General features: G+C 44.7%; 1 protein-coding gene across 1 annotated transcript in view; it reads left to right on the top strand.

The window, feature by feature from the left end:
* Nucleotides 1-21,081, top strand: part of LOC139263499 (thrombospondin-4-like) — a 144,485-nt gene extending 123,404 nt beyond the window's left edge. The window contains exons 22-23 of the mRNA XM_070879679.1: nt 11,344-11,483; nt 19,535-21,081. Of these exons, the coding sequence (XP_070735780.1) occupies nt 11,344-11,483; nt 19,535-19,581 (187 nt within the window). The 3' untranslated portion in view covers nt 19,582-21,081. The remainder of the gene's footprint in view (nt 1-11,343; nt 11,484-19,534) is intronic.
* Nucleotides 21,082-25,640: the final 4,559 nt, after the last annotated feature.

Raw genomic sequence — 25,640 nt, 5'->3', positions numbered from 1 at the left:
TTCTTAAAACATGCCTCTTTGACCAAGCTTTTGGTCACCTGCGCTAATTCCTAATTATGCAGCTCGGTGTCAAATTTATATTGTATAATACTCCTATGAAGTGCCTTGGGACATTTCACTACGTTAAAGGTGCTATATAAATACAAGTTGTTGTTGTTGATGTCAGTCCCAAATTGCGGAAGATGCTCGAGGGGATGAATGGCCTATTCCCATTCCGATGTTCCAAATTTGCCATTTATTAGTTTGAATCTCTGTGCCTGTGTTTTAATCTTACTACAGGTATTTGGTTTGAAATAATAGTCCAGATTAATCTTTTCCATACCATTTGCCATTTTAATACCTCACTAAAACCACCCCTGAGACATCTCCTCTCATGGCTGAAAATCCCAAGGCCCTCGAGTCTTTCCTCATAACTCGGCCCTCTGACACTAGGGATCTCCAATGCCTGATGTTTCCCTTGCACCTCGGTGACCAGAACTGGACACAAACTTCAAAGTGTGATTTGAACATAAATTCTTCCGATTTGTACTTGACTGTTTTGGCTGTAGTTCAGCATTCTCTTGGCGTTATTGATTGAAACTCTGTATTGGTTGGACTCATTGAGTGTTGAGACTACTAAGATGCCTCAGTCTCTTTCAAATTCATTCTTATCTATTTCAGTATGACTCGCTAAGTAAGTGTGTCATCTATTTCCCCTTCCTTTGTTCATTATTTTACATTTGTCGGAATGAAATCTCATCTGCATTGTTCTGACCACTTAGGTACACTGGACACAAGTAAGAAATCAGTTCAGTAAATATTTCAACAAATACTTACTTAAGAACATAAGAAATAGGAACAGGAGTAGGCCATACGGCCCCTCGAGCCTGCTCCGCCATTCAATAAGATCATGGCTGATCTGATCATGGACTCAGCTCCACTTCCCCGTCTGCTCCCCATAACCCCTTATCGCCTTATCTTTTAAGAAACTGTCTATTTCTGTCTTAAATTTATTCAATGTCGCAGCTTCCACAGCTCTCTGAGGCAGCGAATTCCACAGATTTACAAACCTCTGAGAGAAGACATTTCTCATCATCTCTGTTTTAAATGGGCGGCCCCTTATTCTAAGATCATGCACTCTAATTCTAGCCTCCTCCATCAGTGGAAATATCCTCTCTGCATCCACCTTGTCAAGCCCCTCATAATCTTATATGTTTCGATAAGATCATCTCTCATTCTTCTGAATTCCAATGACTAGAGGCCCAACCTACTCAACCTTTCCTCATAAGTCAACCCCCTCATCCCTGGAATCAACCTAGTGAACCTTCTCTGAACTGCCTCCAAAGCAAGTATATCCTTTCGTAAATATGGAAACTAAAACTGCACGCAGTATTCCAGGTGTGGCCTCATCAATACCTTATATAGCTGTACCAAGACTTCCCTGCTTTTATACTCCATCCCCTTTGCAATACACGCCAACTTGAAAGACCAGACTAGGAAATAAGTAAAGTTCAAACATAAACTTGCTTAAATTACAGTTAGTTACTGCTGCAACAGAATATCTCAGTAAATGCAGTGTTCCACTGAATAAGATTAACAGCATTGCTCGAAATTTCACGCAGCAATGCTATTTGTGCAGGACACACATACAGACCTGGACCTTGACTTTGTGCCATAGTGTAAAACGGGTGGGAGCGAGTCGACATCCCGTTTTACGTCCCTCAGATTTTTATTTCTACTGACCGCAATGGAAATAAAAATCTGGAGAGATGTAAAACTGGCTCCGACTCGCTATTCCCTGGTTTACACTATCGCACAAAGTCAAGATCAACCCCATACTGTTCACTGAAGCCAATCCACACGACCTACAGCAGGATGTGATAGCGTGATTGAAACATTTTCCACGCAGTGTTGTTTACAGGTGAAAACTGTTTGTTGAACTGTGGTCAGACAGCCCTCGCAGCAAGAGGCAGCCACTTCCTGGGAACACAAAGTATTGCGTGAAAATAACACCAGACGTTTCACACACCTACAAAATGTGACGTGACATCATTAACAGCTTCAGGTTTATTTTAAGATTGAATGTTTCATATGGACGTAAAAAATCATTGGGCAGGAAAAGACCAGCTGGTCCATCAAGCCAGCCCCACACTCATGACGGTTGGAGCACCCCCCCCCTCCCCCGTAACCCCCATCCCGTAACCCCCATCCCGTAACCCCCATCCCGTTACCCCCACCCCCCACCACCCCATAACCCCTACCCCATAACCCTCCTCATAACCCTCACCCCATAACCCCCAACCCCCCACCGCCCCATAACCCCCACTCATAACCCTCCTCCATAACTCCCACCCCGTAACTCCCCATCCCATAAGCCCCCATCCAATAACCCCCACCCCGTAATCCCCACCCCGTAATCCCCACCCCGTAATCCCCACCCCGTAATCCCCACCCCGTAATCCCCACCCCGTAATCCCCACCCCGTAATCCCCACCCCGTAATCCCCACCCCGTAATCCCCACCCCGTAATCCCCACCCCGTAACTCCAACCCCGTAACTCCAACCCCGTAACTCCAACCCCGTAACTCCAACCCCGTAACTCCAACCCCGTAACTCCAACCCCGTAACTCCAACCCCGTAACTCCAACCCCGTAACTCCAACCCCGTAACTCCAACCCCGTAACTCCAACCCCGTAACTCCAACCCCGTAACTCCAACCCCGTAACTCCAACCCCGTAACTCCAACCCCGTAACTCCAACCCCGTAACTCCAACCCCGTAACTCCAACCCCGTAACTCCAACCCCGTAACCCCCTACCCCGTAACCTCCTACCCCGTAACTCCCACCCCCACCCCATAACCCCCCACCCCATAACCCCCCACCCCATAACCCCCCACCCCATAACCCCCCACCCCATAACCCCATACCCCATAACCCCCCACCCCATAACCCTACCCCATAAACCCCCCACCCCATAAACCTCCCACCCCATAAACCTCCCACCCCATAACCCCCTCACCCCATAACTCCCCACTCCATAACCCTACCCTGTAACCCCCACCCCATAACCCTACCCTGTAACCCCCACCCCATAACCCCTACCCCATAAACCCACCCCGTAAACCCCACTGTAGTCATGTCATCTTTGGGGAGGCAAAAATATAACAGAGAAAGAACCTAGGACAAATAAAGGGAAAAAATATTCTGTAAAATTACACATGATTACATAGGATATATGGCACAAAAACAGTCCATACCGGCGTTTATGCTCCTCTCAAGCCTTGTGACATCTTTCCTCATCTAAGTCTATCAGCATAGCCCTTTATTCCCTTCACCCTCTAGCCTCCTCTTAAATCCATCTATACTATTCGCTTCAATCACTCCCTGTGGCAGCGAGTTCCACATTCTCACCACCCTTTGGGTAAAGAAGTTTCTTCTGAATTCCCTATTGGATTTCTTTGTGACTAACTTATATTGACAGCCTCTAGTTATGCTCTTCCCCACAAGTGGAAACATTCTCTCTGTATCCACTCTATCAAAACTTTCATAATTTTAAAGACCTCTATTAGGTTGCCCCTCAGCCTTCTTCCTCTATGACCCCCTCAGGTGATCAAAACTAGTCCAGGACATCACATGGACCAAGTGTTATTTATACTGCCTCAGTCAGGAACTGGTCCAGCTCTGTTTTGAAGGCATACAGAGAGTCAAGCCCCAGCACACCAGCTGGCAATGTATTCCTGAGGCTCGCCTCTGTCTGGGAAAAGAAGAGCCGCCTAACATCCAGTCTGTGCCTGCTCTTACATCGTTTAAACTCATGGCCCCTGGATTTCGATGCTACCCCTTTCCTTTATGATGTAAAATTGCAACCTACTGAGTGCTCACTCACATAGATATGGATCTCTGGCTCCAGTTTGGATCATTTACCTGTACAATTGACCACTCTTATGTTCTTATATACTAAGGGAATCAAGGAATATGTGGATAGTGCGGGAGGTGGAATTGAGGTAAAAGTTCTGCCTTATTGAATGGCGCAGAGGCTCGAGGGGCTGAATGGCCTAATCCAGCTCCAATTTCTTAATGTTCTTATGTTCTCTTATGTTGTTGAAGTTCCACACAGATGGTGAACTTCTTTGTTGAGTTTTGGCAGCCTGAATGACCCAAGCTCAGTCAGTGGGGGTAATTTTATTGTCTATCACAATGGGGAAAGAAATCGGGCTTGGTGTAAAATGGGCTGCTGCTTTGCTATCACCTGTTTTTTGCCCAGCGATAATTAGCCCCAGTGAGTTTTTATTGCTGGAGAACTACCTCAGTGGTTGCTGTCGCTCCCATAACTCCGAGTTCAGGATTCACAGGTTCACACTGTTGAATCCTGTCTGCGAAACAAAATGGGCATCACACTCAGCCATTCCCTCCGTACTGTGCTCATTTCCCTGTATAGTGCTTTTCGCACAATTTACATTGAATCACTGCGCGTCTACAATACTCTGGCCGTGATTTTCGGGGGGGGGTCAGTGGGCGCGGTCGGTGGTGGATCAGGTGGGGAAATTTTTTTTTCCCAGCGGGTCAGGACTCCCCTGTGAACCTGCCTCAATGCGCCTTTCCCCAGTGTTAAGTCTGTCAGCGCTGAGCAGATCCGACACGCAGCGGCGGGGAACCCAATTCAGGTAATTATGTCCTTGTTTAGAAATCATTAAGAATATATTTGACCTCATCTTTTGATTTTATGTGCTGGCCCACGGGGTCCTCACTGCTCGGGAACTACGTCTGTTAAGCTGAGGCGGGATTTCAGTGACCATTGAATCAGCTGTTGAGTTGACAGCTTCAAACATAAAGTGAAAGCTCCCACCTTACAGAGATATCTTCCCTCAGCCACGAGCTCTTCCTCACTGCATTTCCATAACAGATTCACCATGCTGCAAGTCTTTACACAAGTCTCCATCCAGTCTGACCTCATTACCTCTCTCACCATTGACAGATCGCTTCTGCCAACTCTACTTCCCCTGCCATCTATTCCATCAGCATGGGTGCACTTTATACTCTCCCAACTTGATCCTCAGAATCCCACCACGATCAGCACCAGGCACACCATCAGCACCAACAACAACACCAGCCTTCTCCGCAATCACCTGATGCTGCACAGGCCACAGTGCATCAGTACCTGACCACATTGCTGCCTGGGAGGCCAGGGATGGCCTCACCTTGGCCACGTTTACTTCACTTGACATTGTACACACTGGCTGCCATATGATGTGCCAGGTTGGCATCACCCCACACCAACACCATAAAGCATCCCTACAATGCCCAAGCCATTCCTTTCACACTCATCACCATTGCGGAGTACCGTTATGTCTCACCATTCACTACAACTCACTAAGCCACTTCCAAAGAATGCACACGGATCTGTCCAAGAACATAAAGTGTTGAAAATAAAGGTTTCAATGTTTGACACCACATTAATAGAAACTTTACATGAACATTGCATAAAGCACCAAAGTGCCTACCCTGTGTGTTGTTAGTTGGTATGATTGCACGAGGGCGAGAGTGAGTATGAGGGGTGGCTAGTGAGATGGGGATGTGATAATAGAGAGGGATGGGTGGAGGTGCAAGGTAAGTCGGTGTGAATAAAGATGTGCAGGAGTAGGGTAGGGAAGGCAGAGTGATGGGGATGTGCTGAGAGGCACAGCAGGATGAGGTTGAATGTTCTTTGTACTAAAGTTTCGTGATCGAATGAAATCATCGGAACATTTGCGGCACTGCACCCAGATCCTCCTGACCACTTGTGCCCTCCTGTGCAATGTACATCCAGGCTGCATTGATCTCCTGGAGAGATCTCTTCCGCCCATGGGAAGGGAAGAAAACCTCTCTGCGTGCTGTGACTTCCTCCATAAGCATATGGGGGGAGTCATGGGAGAGCCTGGGTGCAGCTCTGCACCTCTGTGCAGAGATTCAGTGTTTGAAGCACTCCGATGCTGTAGAACACTGACAGCACAAATACCAAAATTAATTTGCCCATGGTCCCTTTAAGGAAACTGGCTAATGATGCATCACCATATGACGTCACCAGGCCTGCTTCCTCTAATTGGCTGGGAAATATGCTGTGAGGGCAAGCCCCAACAAGCCCCATCAGGGGAAATTCATTTCATACAGCAGGATGGAACCAGCAGCGAGGTCGGGACCCGCCACCGACATCACCGGCACGGATCTGCCGAGCTCATCAAAATTGCTGCCTCTATGTCCACAAGCATAATGCTTCAAATATAGCGGACAATTAAAATGTAAACTGCTGAAGCTCCCTGATGGTCCAAAGGCAAAAGGCCTGATATATATTAATAAGCCATTCAGACCAGATGGGCCCTGTCATGTATGTATGCTTGAGGTTACTAGCCATCAGGTGGCGCGACAGTTGGAGGTCATTGGGCTGTACACACGTGCGTGCAGCCCAGGTATAAAAGGCAAGCCATCTTGGGCCCTAATAAAGCAGAGCCAGGTTTGTACCTGTGTTAGTTTACAGTATTCAGTCTATCGAGTTATTACATAGATAACATGCCCAAGTTCAGTTCCGAGTCTGTGCTGTGTTACCTTATAGAAACCTTAGTTTCCACATGATTTGCTCCTGATTTTTAGGAGCAACTGGTGGAGAACGGACTATCTTCGAAATCGCAATTCTCCACATTTTTTTTTCTGCAGTTCTAGTCAGGTAGAACAGTTTCACTTTGGAACAGAATTTTTTCTTCAAAAGAAGGCGTGTCCGGCCACTGACGCCTGATTTCAAAGTTTCCACAGTGAAAACGTACTCCAAACTAACTTAGAATGGAGCAAGTGAAGATTTTTGTAGAACTGAAAAAAACCTTGTCTACACATTAAAAAATCAGGCGCAGGTTACAAATTAGGCGTCCAGAACTAGGTGGGGGAAGGGAAGTCATTAAATTCTACAATAAATCCTTATTTATACTTATACAAATATTATACAAATAAATCCAACCTGAATAAACATTTATAAGCAAAGAAAAGATTAAATAAACCATCTTCCTACCTGTGTGAAAGTGCTTCAGGCAGGTTCAGTCAGCTCAGCGGTGTGGCATCGTTCCCGCGAACGGGAGGGAGGGAGGGGCAGGCAGGCAGTAAGCAGGCATTTGTGCAGCCTTCCACTTGAGGTGGAAGCCTTAAAGTCAGCTCAGCGGCGTGGCGTCGTTCCCGCGAACGGGAAGGAGGGAAGGCCTGACCGACCGCGGAGGCGGGGGGGGGTGGGGGGGAGGCAGGGAGGAGGAGGCAGCCGTTCCCGATGGCAGGGCGGGGGGGGGGGGAGGAGGCAGTGAGAAGGCTGCAGGAAGCCTCAGAAGTTGAAGCAGCCATTCCCGACGGCAGGGGGGGGAGGCCGTCGGGAAACGGCTGCCTCAACTACTGAGGCTTCCTGCAGCCTTCTCACTGCTGCAAGAAGCCTCAGTGCTGATGTGCTGATGGCAATGTGCTTTTATTAAAAAATGTTCAAAAATTAAACAGCTACAAAGAACTACAAAAATGGCCGAGTGCCAATGTTTCCTTCACACTGCGCGTGCGCGAACACTCCAACGCGCACGCGCAGCGTTGCCGGCACGAAAAAAACTAATTTAAATGGTACCCGCCCCCTCCCACTTACAAAATCGCCGCGAGTGGTAGGCTCCGCCCCCTGGGCGCCGCGCCAAGCTGCCATGGAGCTGCAGGGCGCTCCAGAATCGCGCGTTTTTTTTCAGGCGCGGTTTTCGGCGCTGAAAACGGGCGCCCAGCTCAGAGGGGCGCCCGTTTTGTAGCGTGTGGAAACTTGGGGCCATAGAAACATAGAAAGTAGGTGCAGGAGTAGGCCAGTCGGCCCTTCGAGCCTGCACTACCATTCAATAAGATCATGGCTGATCATTCATCTCAGTATCCCTTTCCTGCTTTATCTCCATACCCCTTGATCCCTTTAGCCGTCAGGACCATATCTAACTCCCGCTTGAATATATCTAACAAATTATCTCAGCTGGGAGCAACTCAGAGAACAATAGTTGGTGCAATTGGCTTCAGTCACACTGGGCTATTAAGGGTAAAGTTCAGCCAGTGTAGCGGCCCCTGATTGGTATCCAGTGACTTCTGCTGGGAAGTGTGCGGGTGATTAATCCACAGCCAACTAGCCTGCTGACATTCAACAGAAAAAATATTTTTTTGATGATTGAGTTCCCTCAGCTAGTCCCCTTGCAATTTGGTATTGGTTCAGCTGGTAGAATAAGATTTGAAAAGCAGAGAAGTGATGTTCAACTTGTATCGAACCTTGGTTGGACCACACATATGTACTGTGCACAGTTCTGGTCTCCATATTACAAAAAGGATATAGGGGCACTGGGGAAGGTGCAAAAATGATTCACTGAGATGGTAACAAAACAGAGAGGTTAGCACTATTAGGAAAGACTAAACAGGATGGGCTATTTTCAATGGAAAAGAGAAGTCTGAGGGTGACCGAATAGAGGTCTTTAAAATTATGAAGGGGTTTGATAGGGTAGATGTAGAGAGGGTGGGGCCGAGATTCAGGCACGCCAGAAAGCTGGCACACCAACAATTTGTTACCTGGTTTTTCCGTCGGGAACGATGAGGCAAACTCTGGATCGATTTTAGGCACTTTGACATTTTTTTGACGTCGGACCGGAAATCGGGCATAGTGGGGGGGGGGCGGAAGTGCAGCGGTAAGTCATGCTGAGGGGTGGAAGTTGGGGCGGGATTGAGGCCCGGCTGCTATCGCTCAGCGGCGGAGCAGTAGTGACATCACTTTGTGGGTGCATCACCACGCTCTCTCCCCTCCGTTAAAGAGGAGAGTATCGGGGATTTTTTAGCATCGACCACTAGGCCACCAAGGAGGGTTCCGGCCGGGTCAGTGGCCTGGCACCCAAGAGGGGGTGCCAAGCTGCCTGGCCGAACCCGGGGCAATAATTTGCCGGCCGATCAGGAAGTCGGCTGACAAAAATAACATGGTGGCCGCAGCAGTGGGCCCTCCCCTTGAAGGGCTGCCGCGCTGCCGGACCGCACACAGGCAGGAGAAGGTACACAGGCAGGAGAAGGTGCACAGGCAGGAGAAGGTGCACCGACAGAAAAAGCTGTCGGGGACATCGTCTAGCGGCTCGTGGATTTTTTCACCTAAATTTAGGTGGATTAAAATGGAGGTGCGGGATAGCTTTGATGACGCATTTGCAGTGGCTGGCAGCAGTGGGGCAGAAGTGGGGACAGGCCGAAAAATCCCCGACCTGAATTTGGGTCGGGTCGGCCAATGGACTGCAATGCGACGGCCACTCGATTCCGCTGCAAGACCGCCACAAAATGGTGCAAATGGGCCTTATCCGGATCTTGAATTTCGGCCTCAACGTTTCCACGTGGAGAAGTCCAAAACTAGAGGTTATAAATATAAAATAGTAACTAAGAAATCCAGTAAGGAATTCGGGAGAAACCTCTTTACCCAGAGAACATAAGAAATAGGTGCAGAGATAGGCCATTCGATCCTTCGAGCCTTCTCCGCCATTCAATAAGATCATAGCTGATCTTCTACCTCAACTCCACTTGCCTGCTCTATCCCCATATCCCGTGATTCCCTTAATATCCAAAAATCTATCGATTTCTGTCTTGAATATATTCAAAGACTGAGCCTGCACAACCCTCCGGGGTAGAACATTTCAAAAATTCACCACCCTCGGAGTGAAGAAGTTTCTCCTCATCTCAGTCCTAAATGGCCAACCTCTTATTCTGAGACTGTGACCCCTGGTTCTGGACTCCCCAGCCAGGGGAAATATCCTCCCTGCGTATACCCTTGTCAAGCCCTAAGAATTTTGTATGTTTCAATGAGATCATCTCTCATTCTTCTAAACTCTAGAGAATATAGATCTAGTCTACTCAATCTCTCCTCATAGCACAATCCCCCCATCCCAGGAATCAGTCTGGTGAACCTTCGTTGCACTCCCTCTATGGCAAGTATATCCTTCCTTAGGTAAGGAGACCAAAACTGTAATAAAGGCCAACATGCCATTTGCTTTCTTAATTGCTTGCTGCACCTGCATGTTAACTTTCAGTGATTTGTGTACAAGGACACCCAGATCCCTCTGAACATTTCCCAAACTCTCACCATTTAAAAAAATACTCTGCTTTTCTATTTTTCCTACCAAAGTGGATAACTTCACATTTCTCCACATTATATTCCATTTGCCATGTTCTTGCACACTCACTTAGCCTGTCAATATCCCCTTGAAGCCTCTTTGCATCCTCCTCACAACTTACATTCCCACCTAGCTTTGTATCATCAGCAAACTTGGATATATTACATTTGGTCCCCTCATCCAAATCATTGATGTAGATTGTGAATAGCTGAGGCCCAAGCACTGGTCCTTGCAGTACCCCACTAGTTACAGTCTGCCAAGCCAAAAATGACCCGTTTATTCCTACTCTCTGTTTTCTGTCCGTTAACCAATCCTAAATCCATGCTAGTATTTTACCCCCAATCCCATGAGCCCTAATTTTGTTTAATAACATCTTGATTTTGTTTAATAACCTCATTCCCCATTCTAACCCAGAGAGTGGTTAGAATGGGGAACTTACTACCACAAGGAGTGGTTGAGGCGAATAGTATAGATGTATTTAAGGGGAAGCGAGATAAGTACATGAGGGAAAAAAGAATAGAAGGATAAAATGAGAGGGTGAGATGAAATAGGGTGGGAGGAGGCTTGTGTGGAACATAAACAGCAGCTTGGAACTATTGAGCCGAATGGCCTATTTCTGTGCTGTAAATTCTATGTAATTCTGTGTACTGACCATAAAGAGTCTAACGAGCCACTGCTCCTGCTGCCACAGCGTCAAGACCACATTATTGGCCCAGGATTTCTAATGGGTATTCAAACAAGATTTTCAGTTTTTTCGTAGGCTAAGGGTTGATCCTCTTCCTTTATGATCCTCGTTAAAAGCTGTCATGTATTCAACTATCATTGTAACCCATGTATAAGCTGACCTAAGTTGTACACCTTGAGAACATTGACCACAAGGGGGTGAACTTGTGGGAGACACTCCAAACCTGGACTTTCAGGTATAAAAGGGGAAGCTCCACCCACCTTCATCTCTTGAGATTTTGGTAATAAAGGTAACTGGTCACAGAATGACCTTCTCTCCAGTGCATTATACTGTATAGTAAGGACATATCAAAAGCCACCTCCTTGACAAAGCTTTTGGTCACCCCTCCTATTTGCTCCTTCTTTGGCTCGGCATCTGTTTTCCTCATGCCTCTGTGAAGCGCCCTGGGACTTCTTTCTATGTTAAAAGAACTAATGCAAAATAAATGTAAAGGCAAGTTGTTGTTCCTGATTGCTGGTGTGCTTTTTACAGAGCGAGGTTTTATGAAGGTTCTGATCTGGTGGCTGATTCTGGAGTTACAATAGACACCACCATGCGAGGAGGACGACTGGGAGTCTTTTGTTTCTCCCAGGAAAACATCATCTGGTCCAATCTCAAATACCGTTGCAATGGTAAGGAACAGTTGTCACTCACTGTTTTTGCAAAAATAGTATTAGACTTGGCAATTAACGACAGATGGAATCTGAAAATACACAGCACAGGTTCATCAACATCTGAAAAGAGAAAAGACAGGTTAAGATTTCAGTGTAGGCCCTTCGTCAGAACTGAAAGTTAAGTAAAACCCTTTTATCGGACTGAACAACGCTCAGAGGGATGAACAAGTACAGGTTTGGGTCATGAATGCTGATTCCAGCCACAGAGAGTCTGTTAATGGGACCGAACTTAACATCACCTTTTGCGAACATGACAATCTGTGTTTAGTCTCCTCAGTATGTATACAGTAGCCTAGTAGTTATGGTACTGGACTAGCAATTAAACCTCACCATGGCAATTTGGGAAATTGAATTCAGTGAATCTGGTCATTTGTGGGCTAGTACCATAACTAGCTGCGAGATTGTTGTAAAAACACAGCTGGTTCACTAACGCCCTTCAGGAAGGGGAACCTGCCATGTATACCCGGTCTGGCCTACACGTGACTCATGTCATACACTACATGGCTAACTCTTAATGGGCTCTGGGCAACTGGTCAATAAATGTGGCCATGCCAGCGTCGCCCACATCCTGACAACAAATTTACAAAAGAGGTCATAATGTCAGAAACAGTTTGGAGAAAGTACATGTAACTTGCCGACTTGCACAGAAGGCGTGTTTGAGGGCCTGTGGATAGAGGTGAATGAACAGTTCTTGCATATGCTACAGTTGCATGGGGAAATGGGGCCATAAGTCAGGGTAATGGAAGAATGAGCAAGGGTACCCCAGAAATCAAAGAGGGGAGGGGAACATGTGTTTGGTGATGGGATTATGTTGTAGATGGTAAATTGCAGAAAGATGCTGATACATTTGGAGCCGAATGCAATGGAAGATGAGGACAAGGGGACCCGGCTATTATTATGAGAGTAGGAAATGTGGTTGAGTGTAGAAAACGGGGCACACATTGACTACAACTGAAGTAAAACCTGTTTGCAGTCCATTAAACTGCTTCTTTGTGATAGGAGCAGTTCCTGACATTTCCCTTTTACTTAAAACACTTTACCTAAACGCACGCAGCATTCGAAACAAAGTAAATGAGTTGACAGCATAAATCATTACAAATTGATATGATTTGGTGGCCATTACAGAAACGTGGTTGCAGGGTGGCCAAGACTGGAAATCAAACATACAGGGGTATCTGACAATTCGGAAAGATAGACAAGAAGGGAAAGGAGGTGAGGTAGCTCTGTTAATAAAGGATGATATCAGGCCAGTTGTGAGAGACGATATTGGCTCTAATGAACAAAATGTTGAATCATTGTGGGTGGAGATTAGAGATAGTAAGGGGAAAAAGTCACCGGTGGGCGTAGTTTATAGGCCCCCAAATAATAACTTCACGGTGGGGCAGGAAATAATCAAGGGAATAATGGAGGCATGTCAAAAAGGAACGACAGTAATCATGGGGGATTTTAACCTACATATCGATTGATCAAATCAAATCGCACGGATAGCCTTGAGGAGGAATTCATAGAATGCATACGGGATTGTTTCTGAGAACAGTATGTTACAGAACCTACAAGGGAGCAAGCGATCTTAGATCTGGTCCTGTGTAATGAGACAGGAATAATAAATGATCTCCTAGTAAAAGATCCTCTCGGAATGGGTGATCACAGTATGGTTGAATTTGTAATACAGATTGAGGGCGAGGAAGTCGTGTCTCAAACGAGCGTACTATGCTTAAACAAAGGGGACTACAGTGGGATGAGGGCAGAGTTGGCTGAAGTAGACTTGGAACACAGACTAAACGGTGGCACAATTGAGGAACAGTGGAGGAATTTTAAGGGGCTCTTTCATAGTGCTCAGCAAAAATATATTCCAGTGAAAAAGAAGGGCGGTAAGAGAAGGGATAACCAGCCGTGGATAACCAAGGAAATAAAGGAGAGTATCAAATTAAAAACCAATGCGTGTAAGGTGGCCAAGGTCAGTGGGAAACTAGAAGATTGGGAACATTTTAAACGACAGCAAAGAATGACTAAGAAAGCAATAAAGAAAGGAAAGATAGATTACGAAAGTAAACTTGCGCAAAACATAAAAACAGATAGTAAAAGCTTTTACAGATATATAAAATGGAAAAGAGTGACTAAAGTAAATGTTGGTCCCTTAGAAGATGAGAAGGGGGATTTAATAATGGGAAATGTGGAAATGGCTGAGACCTTAAACAATTATTTTGCTTCGGTCTTCACAGTGGAAGACACAAAAACCATGCCAAAAATTGCTGGTCACAGGAATGTGGGAAGGGAGGACCTTCAGACAATCATTATCACTAGGGGGGTAGTGCTGGACAGGCTAATGGGTCTCAAGGTAGACAAGTCCCCTGGTCCTGATGAAATGCATCCCAGGGTATTAAAAGAGATGGCGGAAGTTATAGCAGATGCATTCGTTATAATCTACCAAAATTCTCTGGACTCTGGGGAGATACCAGCGGATTGGAAAGCAGCTAATGTAACGCCTCTGTTTAAAAGAGGGGGCAGACAAAAGGCAGGTAACTATAGGCCAGTTAGTTTACCATCTATAGTGGGGAAAATGCTTGAAGCTATCATTAAGGAAGAAATAGCAGGACATCTAGATAGGAATAGTGTAATCAAGCAGACGCAACATGGATTCATGAAGGGGAAATCATGTTTAACTAATTTTCTGGAATTCTTTGAGGATATAATGGTGAATAGAGGTGTACCGATGGATGTGGTGTATTTAGATTTCCAAAAGGCATTCGATAAGGTACCACACAAAAGGTTACTGCAGAAGGTAAAGGTACGCAGAGTCAGAGGAAATATAACAGCATGGATCGAGAATTGGCTGGCTAACAGAAAGCAGAGAGTCGGGATAAATGGGTCCTTTTCGGGTTGGAAATCGGTGGTTAGTGGTGTGCCACAAGGATCGGTGCTGGGACCACAACTGTTTACAATATACATAGATGACCTGGAAGAGGGGACAGAGTGTAGTGTAACAAAATTTGCAGATGACACAAAGATTAGTGGGAAAGCGGGTTGTGTAGAGGACACAGAGAGGCTGCAAAGAGATTTAGATCGGTTAAGCGAATGGGCTAAGGTTTGGCAGATGGAATACAATGTCGGAAAATGTGAGGTCATCCACCTTGGGGAAAAAAAACAGTAAAAGGGAATATTATTTGAACGCGGAGAAATTACAACATGCTGCGGTACAGAGGGACCTGGGGGTCCTTGTGCATGAATCCCAAAAAGTAGGTAATCAGGAAGGTGAATGGAATGTTGGCCTTCATTGCGAGAGGGATGGAGTACAAAAGCAGGGAGATCCTGCTGCAACTGTACAGGGTATTGGTGAGGCCGCACCTGGAGTACTGCGTGCAGTTTTGGTCACCTTACTTAAGGAAGGATATACTAGCTTTGGAAGGGGTACAGAGACGATTCACTAGGCTGATTCCGGAGATGAGGGGGGTTACTTTATGATGATAGATTGAGTAGACTGGGTCTTTACTCGTTGGAGTTCAGAAGGATGAGAGGTGATCTTATAGAAACATTTAAAATAATGAAAGGGATAGACAAGATAGAGGCAGAGAGGTTGTTTCCGCTGGTCGGGGAGAATAGAACTAGGGGGCACAGCCTCAAAATACGGGGGAGCCAATTTAAAACCGAGTTGAGAAGGAATTTCTTCTCCCAGAGGGTTGTGAATCTGTGGAATTCTCTGCCCAAGGAAGCAGTTGAGGCTAGCTCATTGAATGTATTCAAATCACAGATAGATAGATTTTTAACCAATAAGGGAATTAAGGGTTATGGGGAGCTGGCGGGTAAGTGGAGCTGAGTCCACGGCCAGATCAGCCATGATCTTGTTGAGTGGCGGAGTAGGCTCGAGGGGCTAGATGGCCTACGTTCCTAATTCTAATGTTCTATATTCTTATGTACTCGTTATACTCTGCCATTACCCTCACCATCTTGCTCACACCTGTAATGGGGCTTGTTTATTATCTCCCAGTTTCCAGTTCTGACAAAGGGCCTAGTCCCAAAATGTTAACCTCTCTTTTCTGGATTTAGATGCTAATGAACTTTTGCGTTTTTATTTCAAATTTCTAGGATTTGTGTATGAACGGGTGTAATTTATTTAGGACGAAGGTACATATTTTGAGAAATCAGAATGTTCAAATCTGAATTGATCAAATCGGGCCTTTGTTGGATCAGCATCATATTCAGATGCTTCTGAAGCAAATCTCAATGTTAACTAACACGACAGACATTAAGTATTCTAGTTCATTAACAACTTGGGAATAAATCCTTAACCAAAAGCACGTGAAAATCTTCATAAATCTTTGTTGCACAGATGTCAAACAACCATTTAATCTAGACATTATAGATTTAACTGTTTAAAAAGTGGGAACTGGATTGTAAATATCAATATTTTTATCATGGACAAAATCCACGAGTAAGTGTTCTTAGCCACACAAAGCTGAACGGTGGAGAAATACATCCAATTGTCAGAGACATGATTGATTTCTTTTCCTGCAGAGCATTATTGAGAGAACATTGCTGTGTCTGGCTGGAGCTCTCCAGTCACACTATAAACTCCACAGTGTTGGCTTTGAAATGGCAACAGATTACTTTTTTAATAATGGTGTGTAGTTGATAATAGCCACAAACCAGGCACAGTATCTCATATGAGTCACTGCGAGACTTGGCAATGATGTCAGGAGTGGCAAGGAGATGGCATGTTACAAACCATTAAAAACTGTTGAGAGGAGAAGAAAGCAACGGGGCTTCCTCCATTGATGTAAAAATACAATGGCTCCGAAAAGCCACATATTTTCCGGTGCTTCTGAGGAACTGTCTGAGCAGACAGGGTCGGAATGTGGGCTGGGACACAGTTACAGAAGGTCTGTGCCCCCTTAATACAGTGTTGAAATTATTGCCTGAGATAGAGATAGGTACTTTGTGCACCCCACCTGTGCGGATGAGATTGGCAGGATTATGTCTTCTGTCCAAATTCCTGCCAGTGCCACATCTGTAGCCCCCGCTATAATAAATGCCCACATGAAGCATTCTTGCCAGTACCTCATCCTGGCAGCAATAACCTAAAGGGCCAATTTGCTGTGGCAAACTGATCGTGGAGCAAATTGGTGTAACAGGGGACCAGCCATTTTGAAAACTTTGGCTGGGCACAAAACTTCAGTGATGTGGCAAGGCTCTGCAGGCAGTTTCCCTACCACCCCCCAAACTCCTCCCCTAAGCGGGCACCCTAACTATACCGCAAATAAGAACATAACAACATAAGAAATAGGAACAGGAGTAGGCCACATGGCCCCTCGAGCCTGCTCCACCATTCAATATCATGGCTGATCTGATCATGGACTCAGCTCCACTTTCCCGTTTGCTCCCCATAACCCCTTATCGTTTAAGAAACTGTCTATTTCTGTCTTAAATTTATTTAATGTCCCAGCTACCACAGCTCTCTGAGGCAGCGAATTCCACAGATTTACAACCCTCTGAGAAGAAATTTCTCCTCATCTCTGTTTTAAATGGGCGGCCCCTTATTCTAAAATCATGCCCTCTAATTCTAGTCTCCCCCATCAGTGGAAACATCCTCTCTGCACCCACCTTGTCAATCCCCCTCATAATCTTATACATTTTGAAAAAATCACCTCTCATTCTTCTGAATTCCAATGAGTAGAGGCCCAACCTACTCAACCTTTCCTCGTAAGTCAACTCCCTCAGCCCCGGAATCAACCTACTGAACCTTCTCTGATCTGCCTCCAAAGGAAGTATATCCTTTCGTAAATATGGAAACCAAAACTGCACGCAGTATTCCAGGTGTGGCCTCACCAATACCTTATATAGCTGTAGCAAGACTTCCCTGCTTTTATACTCCATCCCCTTTGCAATAAAGGCCAAGATACCATTGGCCTTCCTGATCACTTGCTGTACCTGCATACTATCCTTTTGTGTTTCATGCACAAGTATCCCCAGGTCCCACTGTACTGCGGCACTTTACAATCTTTCTCCATTTAAATAATAATTTGCTCTCTGATTTTTTTCTGTCAAAGTGCATGACCTCACACTTTCCGACATTATACTCCAACTGCCAAATTTTTGCCCACTCACTTTGCCTGTCAATGTCCTTTTGCAGATTTTTTGTATCCTCCTCACACATTGCTTTTCCTCCCATCTTTGTATCGTCAGTAAACTTGGCTACGTTACACTCAGTTCCTTCTTCCAAGTCGTTAATGTAGATTGTAAATAGTTTGGGTCCCAGCACTGATCCCTGCAGCACCCCACTAGTTACTGGTTGCCAACCAGAGAATTAAACATTTATTCCGACTCCCTGTTCTCTGTTAGTTAGCCAATCCTCTATCCATGCTAATATATTACCCCCAACCCCGTGAACTTTTATCTTGTGCATTTACCTTTTATGTGGCACCTTGTCAAATGCCTTCTGGAAGTCCAAATACACCACATCCACTGGTTCCCCTTTATCCACCCTGTTCGTTACATCCTCAAAGAATTCCAGCAAATTTGTCAAACATGACTTCCCCTTCATAAATCCATACTGACTCTGCCTGACTGAATTTTGCTTTTCCAAATGTCCTGCTGCTGCTTCTTTAATACTGGACTCCAACATTTTCCCAATCACAGGTGTTAGGCTAACTGGTCTATAGTTTCCTGCTTTTTGTCTGCCTCCTTTTTTAAATAGGGGCGTTACATTTGCAGTTTTCCAATCTGCTGGGACCTCCCCAGAATCCAGGGAATTTTGTTAAATTACAACCAATGCATCCACAATCCCTGCCGCTACTTATCTAAATGCTGAGGACCCAAAGGCTCCGGGCTGAGGCACAAATAGTGAGCAGTAGTCCATTGGTGAAAGGGACTCACAGATTCTGGGGGCCTGTGTTAGCGGCTAGATTTCCCCAGTGCAGCTGCCTTCTATGTTGTGGTGGGTAAATTGAAGCTATGAAGCTACTTTAGCTCCCACTAGAATGAGATGAAACAGTAAAAGAAAAAAATGTACATTTATATAGTGTCTTTCACATCCTCGGGGCGTCTCAAAGCAATTCACAGCGGAAGAATTACTTTAGAAGTGTAGTGCCTACTGTTTTGTACAGTAACTCTTACCAACAACAATAAGAACAATGAATGATCAGTTAATCTGTTTTCAGTGGCATTGACTCGAGGGATAAATGTTGGCCAGGACATTGGGAAAAGTGTGGAATTGACTCGGTTTCGGTGGAGCTGTATTTATGTATTTATGTAGCTACACTCTATTTGAGCTTAAAGTCACTCAAGTTGCTTGTGCTGATCTTCCCAGATACCTCTGTCTCCTTTGGGAGTCAAACAAATACAGAAAGGAGCATTGTGAGTAGAAGTTCAAATAATCATAGACGGCTCGCCATCACCTTCTCGAGGACAACTAGAGATGGGCAATAAATGCTGGTCTTCTCAGCGACATTCATATCGCGAGAGTGAATAAAAAGCTAAAATTCCTGGCTCCAAACACTGTACTAAGAAAGCAAGCCATCTATAACAAAATACTTTTGTGCCAAATAGTAATTGTGAGTGGTTCTAAAGTGTCTCCATATTGCTGCCAAGGACAACATCATCTTGGGTCGAGGAGGGTGTCAATGTGCCCAAAATATTCAGAATACTTGGCAGAGGATTTTGTCTGTGAGAAAACTATCAACATTGACCTTTTTCTAAAGAATGTAGGGTTTCCCTTTCAGATTATTATTACCAATCTTTTGATTTTAAGTGTTAAGATAATCATTTACATCTAATTGCTGTATTCGTTTTCATTACCCATTTGCATTAAATTCTCACAAAGCGCATAACTGATGTCAGAATAATCAGAATGGGCCACATGTGCCAAGTTTCTGCCACCTCTGCCAATGCACGGCATCAATTTCCAAAGCCACTGGAATATCAAATACCTGGTCCCTGGTCCTGAAGAGAAGCTAAGTGTCTAATCTATAGCTTCTTTTGTGAGCATGTTTAACAGTCAGCAACTTTCTTTTCAGATACAGTTCCTGCAGATTTCCAGGAGTTCCGGGAACAGCAGTTGTAGCCAATTCTTTGTCAATGGAAAGACTGTAGAGAAGAAATCCATGTGGAGCTAGTCCTGAATATGTGGGGGAAGAAAACGGCTGTGAAAAAAAAGTGTTTTACAAGTAATGTAAACAACGTTTATGTCACAGAGCTGGACTGTCTCTGAGGCAGCCAGGTTGGACATTTATATAAAAAATTCCAATAAAACATTTTAAGAAGCCATGTTTAATCACATTTTTCTGATATTTTTCTTTAGTTTAACACTATAACATAGCAGAAACTTGGTAATAACTTTCAAAAATGTTAATAATTAAATCAACTATTAATGACAGTATTTATTTATTGTTATGATGATGCAAAACAGTTCATGCTCCATAATATGTGACATGTATAAAACGTCTATTTTCTTTTTTCCTATTTGTTCTCGAATGTGGGTGACACAGAAAAGGCTGTATTTACTGCCCAATCTCTATTATATCTGTACATTTGAAAATTACATTGCTTTGTGTCCCGCGGTCTGCTGCTGGCAGAAGCAAGATATAGCACCACCTTAAATCTGAAGAAAATCCTACAGAAAAGGAATTCTCCACTTCACTCCCATGTCCTACTAATTTGCTGGCCTTTGCCAGGATGCCAGCGGAGGCACTTCAGCTGGTCTCAAAATTCCCAGGATAGGGAGGAGACAAAACGGCCAAGCTTCCAACCCCTGGTCCTTAAGAATAGCAGCTACGTGTAAAAGTATGACAGAGGATCATTCGTATTCAGAATGTTGAAGTATCTCCCCAGTGGCTCAGTTGGTAAATACACTTTCTTGGGAGAGCTGAATCAAAGAGGTCACTCTCTGGTTTGTGATGAGTTGACTGATATAACAGATTTTTTTTAAACTTTTAATGTGGAGCCGAGAGGAACAGGAGCGCTCCGCCCGGCTCCACAGTACTTCCGATGGCTGCTCCTTGCCACGATCGGACCCCTTGTGCTGTTCTTCACCCCTCCTCCTCCCCCCATCCCGCCTCCGAGGGTCACTGTTGGTGAGGCAAACGGCCCCAAATTCAATCCTGCCAGCAGCTTGCCCGGAATATTTAGATGAGGCCCGAGTCACAATTTCGGGCTGGCCTCAGACCTCTCAGATCGGGCACACGTTGCTCGCGTAGCTCCTGGTCTCGGCCCAGCAGCGGGCCCTGACTACTTGCTAGCCCAAAAAGCTAGCAGCAGTAAAAGTGACCATGAAGCTATTAAGGTCACACTGGTTCATTAATGTTCTTTAGGGATGGAAACCTGCTGTCCTTACCAGGTCCTGCCTCTATATGTGATTCCTGTTTCACATCAACGTGGATGACTGCCTTCTAAGTGACCTAGCAAGCCACTCAGTTGTATCAAACCACTCAAAAAGGTCCAGCACCTTCAGGGCAACTAGGGGTGTGCATTAAATGTCGGCCTTGCCAGAAATGCCAACATCCCGAGAATGAATATTTTTTTAAATGTTAAAGTTATGCATTGCCATGTGGAATAACAAAATTACAGTGACTGTACTATCAATAACCCTAATGGCGAATATAAAATTCTATCTGATATTGTATGAAGTTTCTTTTTGGGATCCACAAGCAGTCACTTTGATTTTTAAACATAAAGTTCAACACTGTGTCCCAGAAGAGCAGAGCAGCTGTGAGGGTTGTACATAATGGTTATGTTTAACCAACACAAAGCAGAGCACTTTGAGTACCATGGCAGGTGAATGGCCTTACAGTGATTCAATGTCGTTCTTGCAAATGTGCAGCAAACCTTGTCAGTCATCCTTCAAAGAAAAAACTAAAATGAACAACTGTAACCAGAACCTGAGAGAATACATCTATTGCCACTGCAAAAGAATGCAGGGTTTGATATTATGGTAATTATGGGGTATGAGTGTCAGTGTCAGCTGTGGCTCAGTGGATAGCACTCTCACCTCTGAGTCAGAAGGTTGTGGATTCAAGTCCCACTCCAGGGACTTGAGCACAAAAATTTAGGCTGACACCCCAGTGCAATGCTGAAGGAGGACTGCGCTGTCAGTGGTGCTGTCTTTCGGATGAGATGTTAAACCGAGGCGCCATCTGCTCTCTCAAGTGGACGTAAAAGATCCCATGGCACTTTTTCAAAGAAGAGCAGGGAGTTGTCCTCACCAATATTTATCCCTCAATCAACATAATAAAAATAGATTATCTGGTCATTATCAAATTGCTGTTTGTGGGAATTTGCTTGTGCGCAAATTGACTGCCATATTTCCCAAATTACAACAGTGACTACTCTCCAAAACTACTTCATTGGCTGTAAAGCGAGGTCGTGAAAGGCGCGATATAAATCCAAATCTTTTTTTCTTTTATGAGGGGCATATTTCCTTTTTTCACCATAATAAAAAAAAATCCAAGTTAAGATGGCAGGTACATTCAATTTTACTGTAGAAGTGCCCATGTACTCTGAATCCATTAATGATAACAAAATAAAAATGATCAATTGGAATGAAAATAGGCTAATAAATTAAGGTCAGCACAGATTTGTTAAAGGCAAATAGTGTTTGACTAACTTGATTGAGTTATTTGAAATAACAGAGAGGGCTGATGAGGGCAGTGTGGTGGATGTTATGTATATGGACTTTCAAAAAGCTTTTGACAATATACCACACAATAGATTCTTAGCTAAATTAAAGCCCATGGGATTAAAGGGACAGTGGCAGTGTGGATAAGAAATTGGTTAAGGGACAGAGAGTAGCAGAGGTGAATGGTTGTTTAAAAGACTGGAGGGACATATACAGTGGTGTCTCCAAGGGTCGGTACTAGGATCACTACCCTTTTTGTTGTATATTAATGACCTGGACATGGGTATAAAGGGCTTAATTTCAAAGTGTGCAGATGACACAAAACTCAAATGTTGTAAACAATGAGGAAGGTTGTAGCAGACTTCAGGAGGACAAAGACAAACTGGTGAAATGGGCAGACACGTAACAGATAAAATTTAACACAGAAGTGTGAAATGATACATTTTGGTAGGAAGAATGAGGAGAGGCAATATAAACGAATGTATACAATGTTAAAGGGACTGCAGGAACAAAGAGACCTGGGGTTACATGTGCACAAATCTTTGAAGGTGGCAGGACAAGTTGAGAAGGCTATTAAGAAAGCATCTGGGATCCTTGGCTTTATTAATCGATGCATAGAGTACAAAAGCAAGGAAGTTATGCTAACTTTATAAAATACTGGTTACGCCCCACACTTTCGGAAGGATGCTAAGGCCTTGGAGAGGGTGCAGAGACATTTACTCGAATAGTACCAGGGGTGAGGACTTCAATTATGTGGAGAGACTGGAGAAGCTGGGTTGTTCTCCTTAGAGTGGAGAATGTTAAGAGATTTGTTCAAAATCATGAAGGTATTTGATAGAGTAAATAAGGAAAATCTGAGCAACATGAAGAAACATTTTTTTTACACAGCATGTTGTTGTGACCTGGGATACTACCTGTAAGGGTGGTGGAAGCAGAGTCAATAGCAACTTTCAAAAGGGAATTGGATAAATAGTTGAAGGAAAATAACTTGCAAGGCTATTGGACAAGTGAGGGGGAGTGGGATTATTGGATAGCTCTATCAAAGAGCTGGCACAGGTATGATGAGCTGAAATGACCTCCTTCTGTGCTGTATTATTCTATGATTCCATGAATTGCAATGTATCTATAATAAAGCCCCTCTGACACTTCCCAAGTAGGTAGGTTGTCATTTAACCAATAGAAATCACAAATCTCTCATTTTCTAAAAATGGCCTACTCAAGTTGCTGAAAAGCCTGTTTCATGGATTGGGACCATTGAGGTCATTTTAGATAGTGTCGTTGAAATATGCACCGAATATTTTAGGTAGATTTGTAGGGGTGGGGGATGGGAGAGGTGGCCACAAACTTGTACCTGATTCAAAGAGCAGCAGCAGGTTGCTGACCACCTCAACTTGGAGTTGACCATTAATAGGACCTGAGTGGAGATCCAGAAGAAGTTCTACAACTTGAAAAAGAACACTGGAGTAAAGCAAAGATATAATTCTGTCTTAATATGGAGGTGAAAGACATATATGGGTATAAAGGCATTTATAGGGTATGTTTTTAATTATGACCTGTTAAAGATATCAATAAGACACACACATAGTCAAATTAATGAATGTAATGTCAGAAGGCTTAGGCCCCTGTCTTAAAATGGAGATGAAAGACATATATCAGGTATATTGAGCAAGAGGTAGAAATGGCAGTAGACCATCTCAGGTAAATACTTTGATAGTCCATAAGTAGCCCTCATAACGCAATTAATTGGGAGGGAAGTTATAGAAGGCATTGGTTCTCAGGAAGTTGAAGGGAGAACGGACCATCTAGTGTGTACCATGTTAATCATGTATTTTATAATACGCAGTATGGGGCCAATAATATAATGCAAGGCACCCATCCCTGGAAATTCAAGTGTGGAGGCCTGAGGCCGATAATGCACCTGAGGCAACCAACTAGCCGCAATGAGGACCGCAAGTGCAAAGATGGATGGAAACCTGCACACAAGCTGTGTGCTAGACTACTTAGACTGTTCAATAATGCTGCCTTCCCATGATGTGGCTGGAGTGCCTGAGAAATGCACCAGGTGCACAGACACCATTGCTGAAAAGGAGGCTGCCGTTACATTTTTTTAAAATTTGGGCACTACTTCCCTTCGAGTTGCCTTTGAGGAATAGAGAAGTACAGGAGCAGTCACGTGACAGTTCTGGGCCATCATGTTGCCCTGTGCAAGTGGCTGCAGGTAGCAGCTCTGAATACAATCAATGTTCAGCCAATACAGCCCAGCATACTTCTGCCACTGTTGCAGATATATCACAGTTAGTTGCAAGTACAGGTGGTGGGCCTTCAGTTATCTCCATAGTGGTTGGCAATTTTTAATTCATTCACAGGATGTGGGAATCACTGGCAGGGCCAGCATCTATTTCCAATCCCTAATTGCCATTGCAAAGGTGGTGGTGAGCCGCCTTCTTGAACTGCTGCAGTTCTTGTGGTGAAGGTACTCTCACAGTCTGGGTATGGAGGGAGTTCCAGGATTTTGACCCAGCGACGATGAAGGAACGGTAATATATTTTCAAGTCAGGGTGGGGTGTGATTTGGAGGGGAACTTGCAGGTGTTGCCATGCGCATGCTGCCCTTGTCCTTCTCAGTGGTAAAGGTCGCGGATTTGGGAGGTGCTGCCAAAGAAGCCATGGCGAGTTGCTGTAGTGCATCTTGTAGATGACACACACTGCAGCCACGGAACGTCGGAGGTGGAGAGAGTGAATGTTTAAGGTGGTGGATGGGGTGCCGATAAAGCGGGCTGCGTTGTCCTGGGTAGTGTTGAGCTTCTTGAGTGTTGTTGGAACTACAGTCATCCAGACAAATGAAAACTATTCCATCACACTCCTGACTTGTGCCTTGTAGATGGTGGAAAGGCTTTGGGGAGTCAGGAGGTGAGACGCAGAATACCCAGCCTGTGACCGGCTCTTTTAGCCTCAATATTTATATGGCTGGTCCAGTTGACATAGCGACTGAGTTCTGTGATTTTTCTCGTGGTTGTCTGGAAGGACCCTGTAGTATAAAGTTGAAGGCAATGGTGATCTTCACTGCCATTTGGAAGTTTAGAAAGTTGACTCACCCCTACAAATCACTGTGGACCAGATAGATCACAGTCTCATTTCTGAGCCTGGGCCTCGTCTTGTATCACCATTACTGATACTAGCTTTTTATTCCAGATTTATTGAATTAACTGAATTTACATTCCCCAGCTGCCGTAGTGGGATTTGAACTCATATCTCAGGATCATTTGTCTAGGCCTCTGGATTACTCATCCAGTGATATAACCACTATACTACCGTACCGGATAAATCTGCAGGAAAGGAGGGTGGAAGCTAGGAATTGATGACCATTGGGATTAAGGGGACAGAGAAAGAGATGGAACAGAGTAGTCTAACTCACCATTATTCACTATTTAAACATTGAGGTTGGATTCTCATCTCACTATCACTGGCAGGTTTGCAGTGAGGTGCGTCTTCGCCAACCCACCCCTCCAA

The sequence above is a fragment of the Pristiophorus japonicus genome, chromosome 1, assembly GCF_044704955.1.
Source record: "Pristiophorus japonicus isolate sPriJap1 chromosome 1, sPriJap1.hap1, whole genome shotgun sequence".
NCBI lineage: Eukaryota > Metazoa > Chordata > Chondrichthyes > Pristiophoridae > Pristiophorus > Pristiophorus japonicus.
Note: the sequence above shows the minus strand (reverse complement) of the source record. Positions and strands in the feature narration are given on the sequence as shown.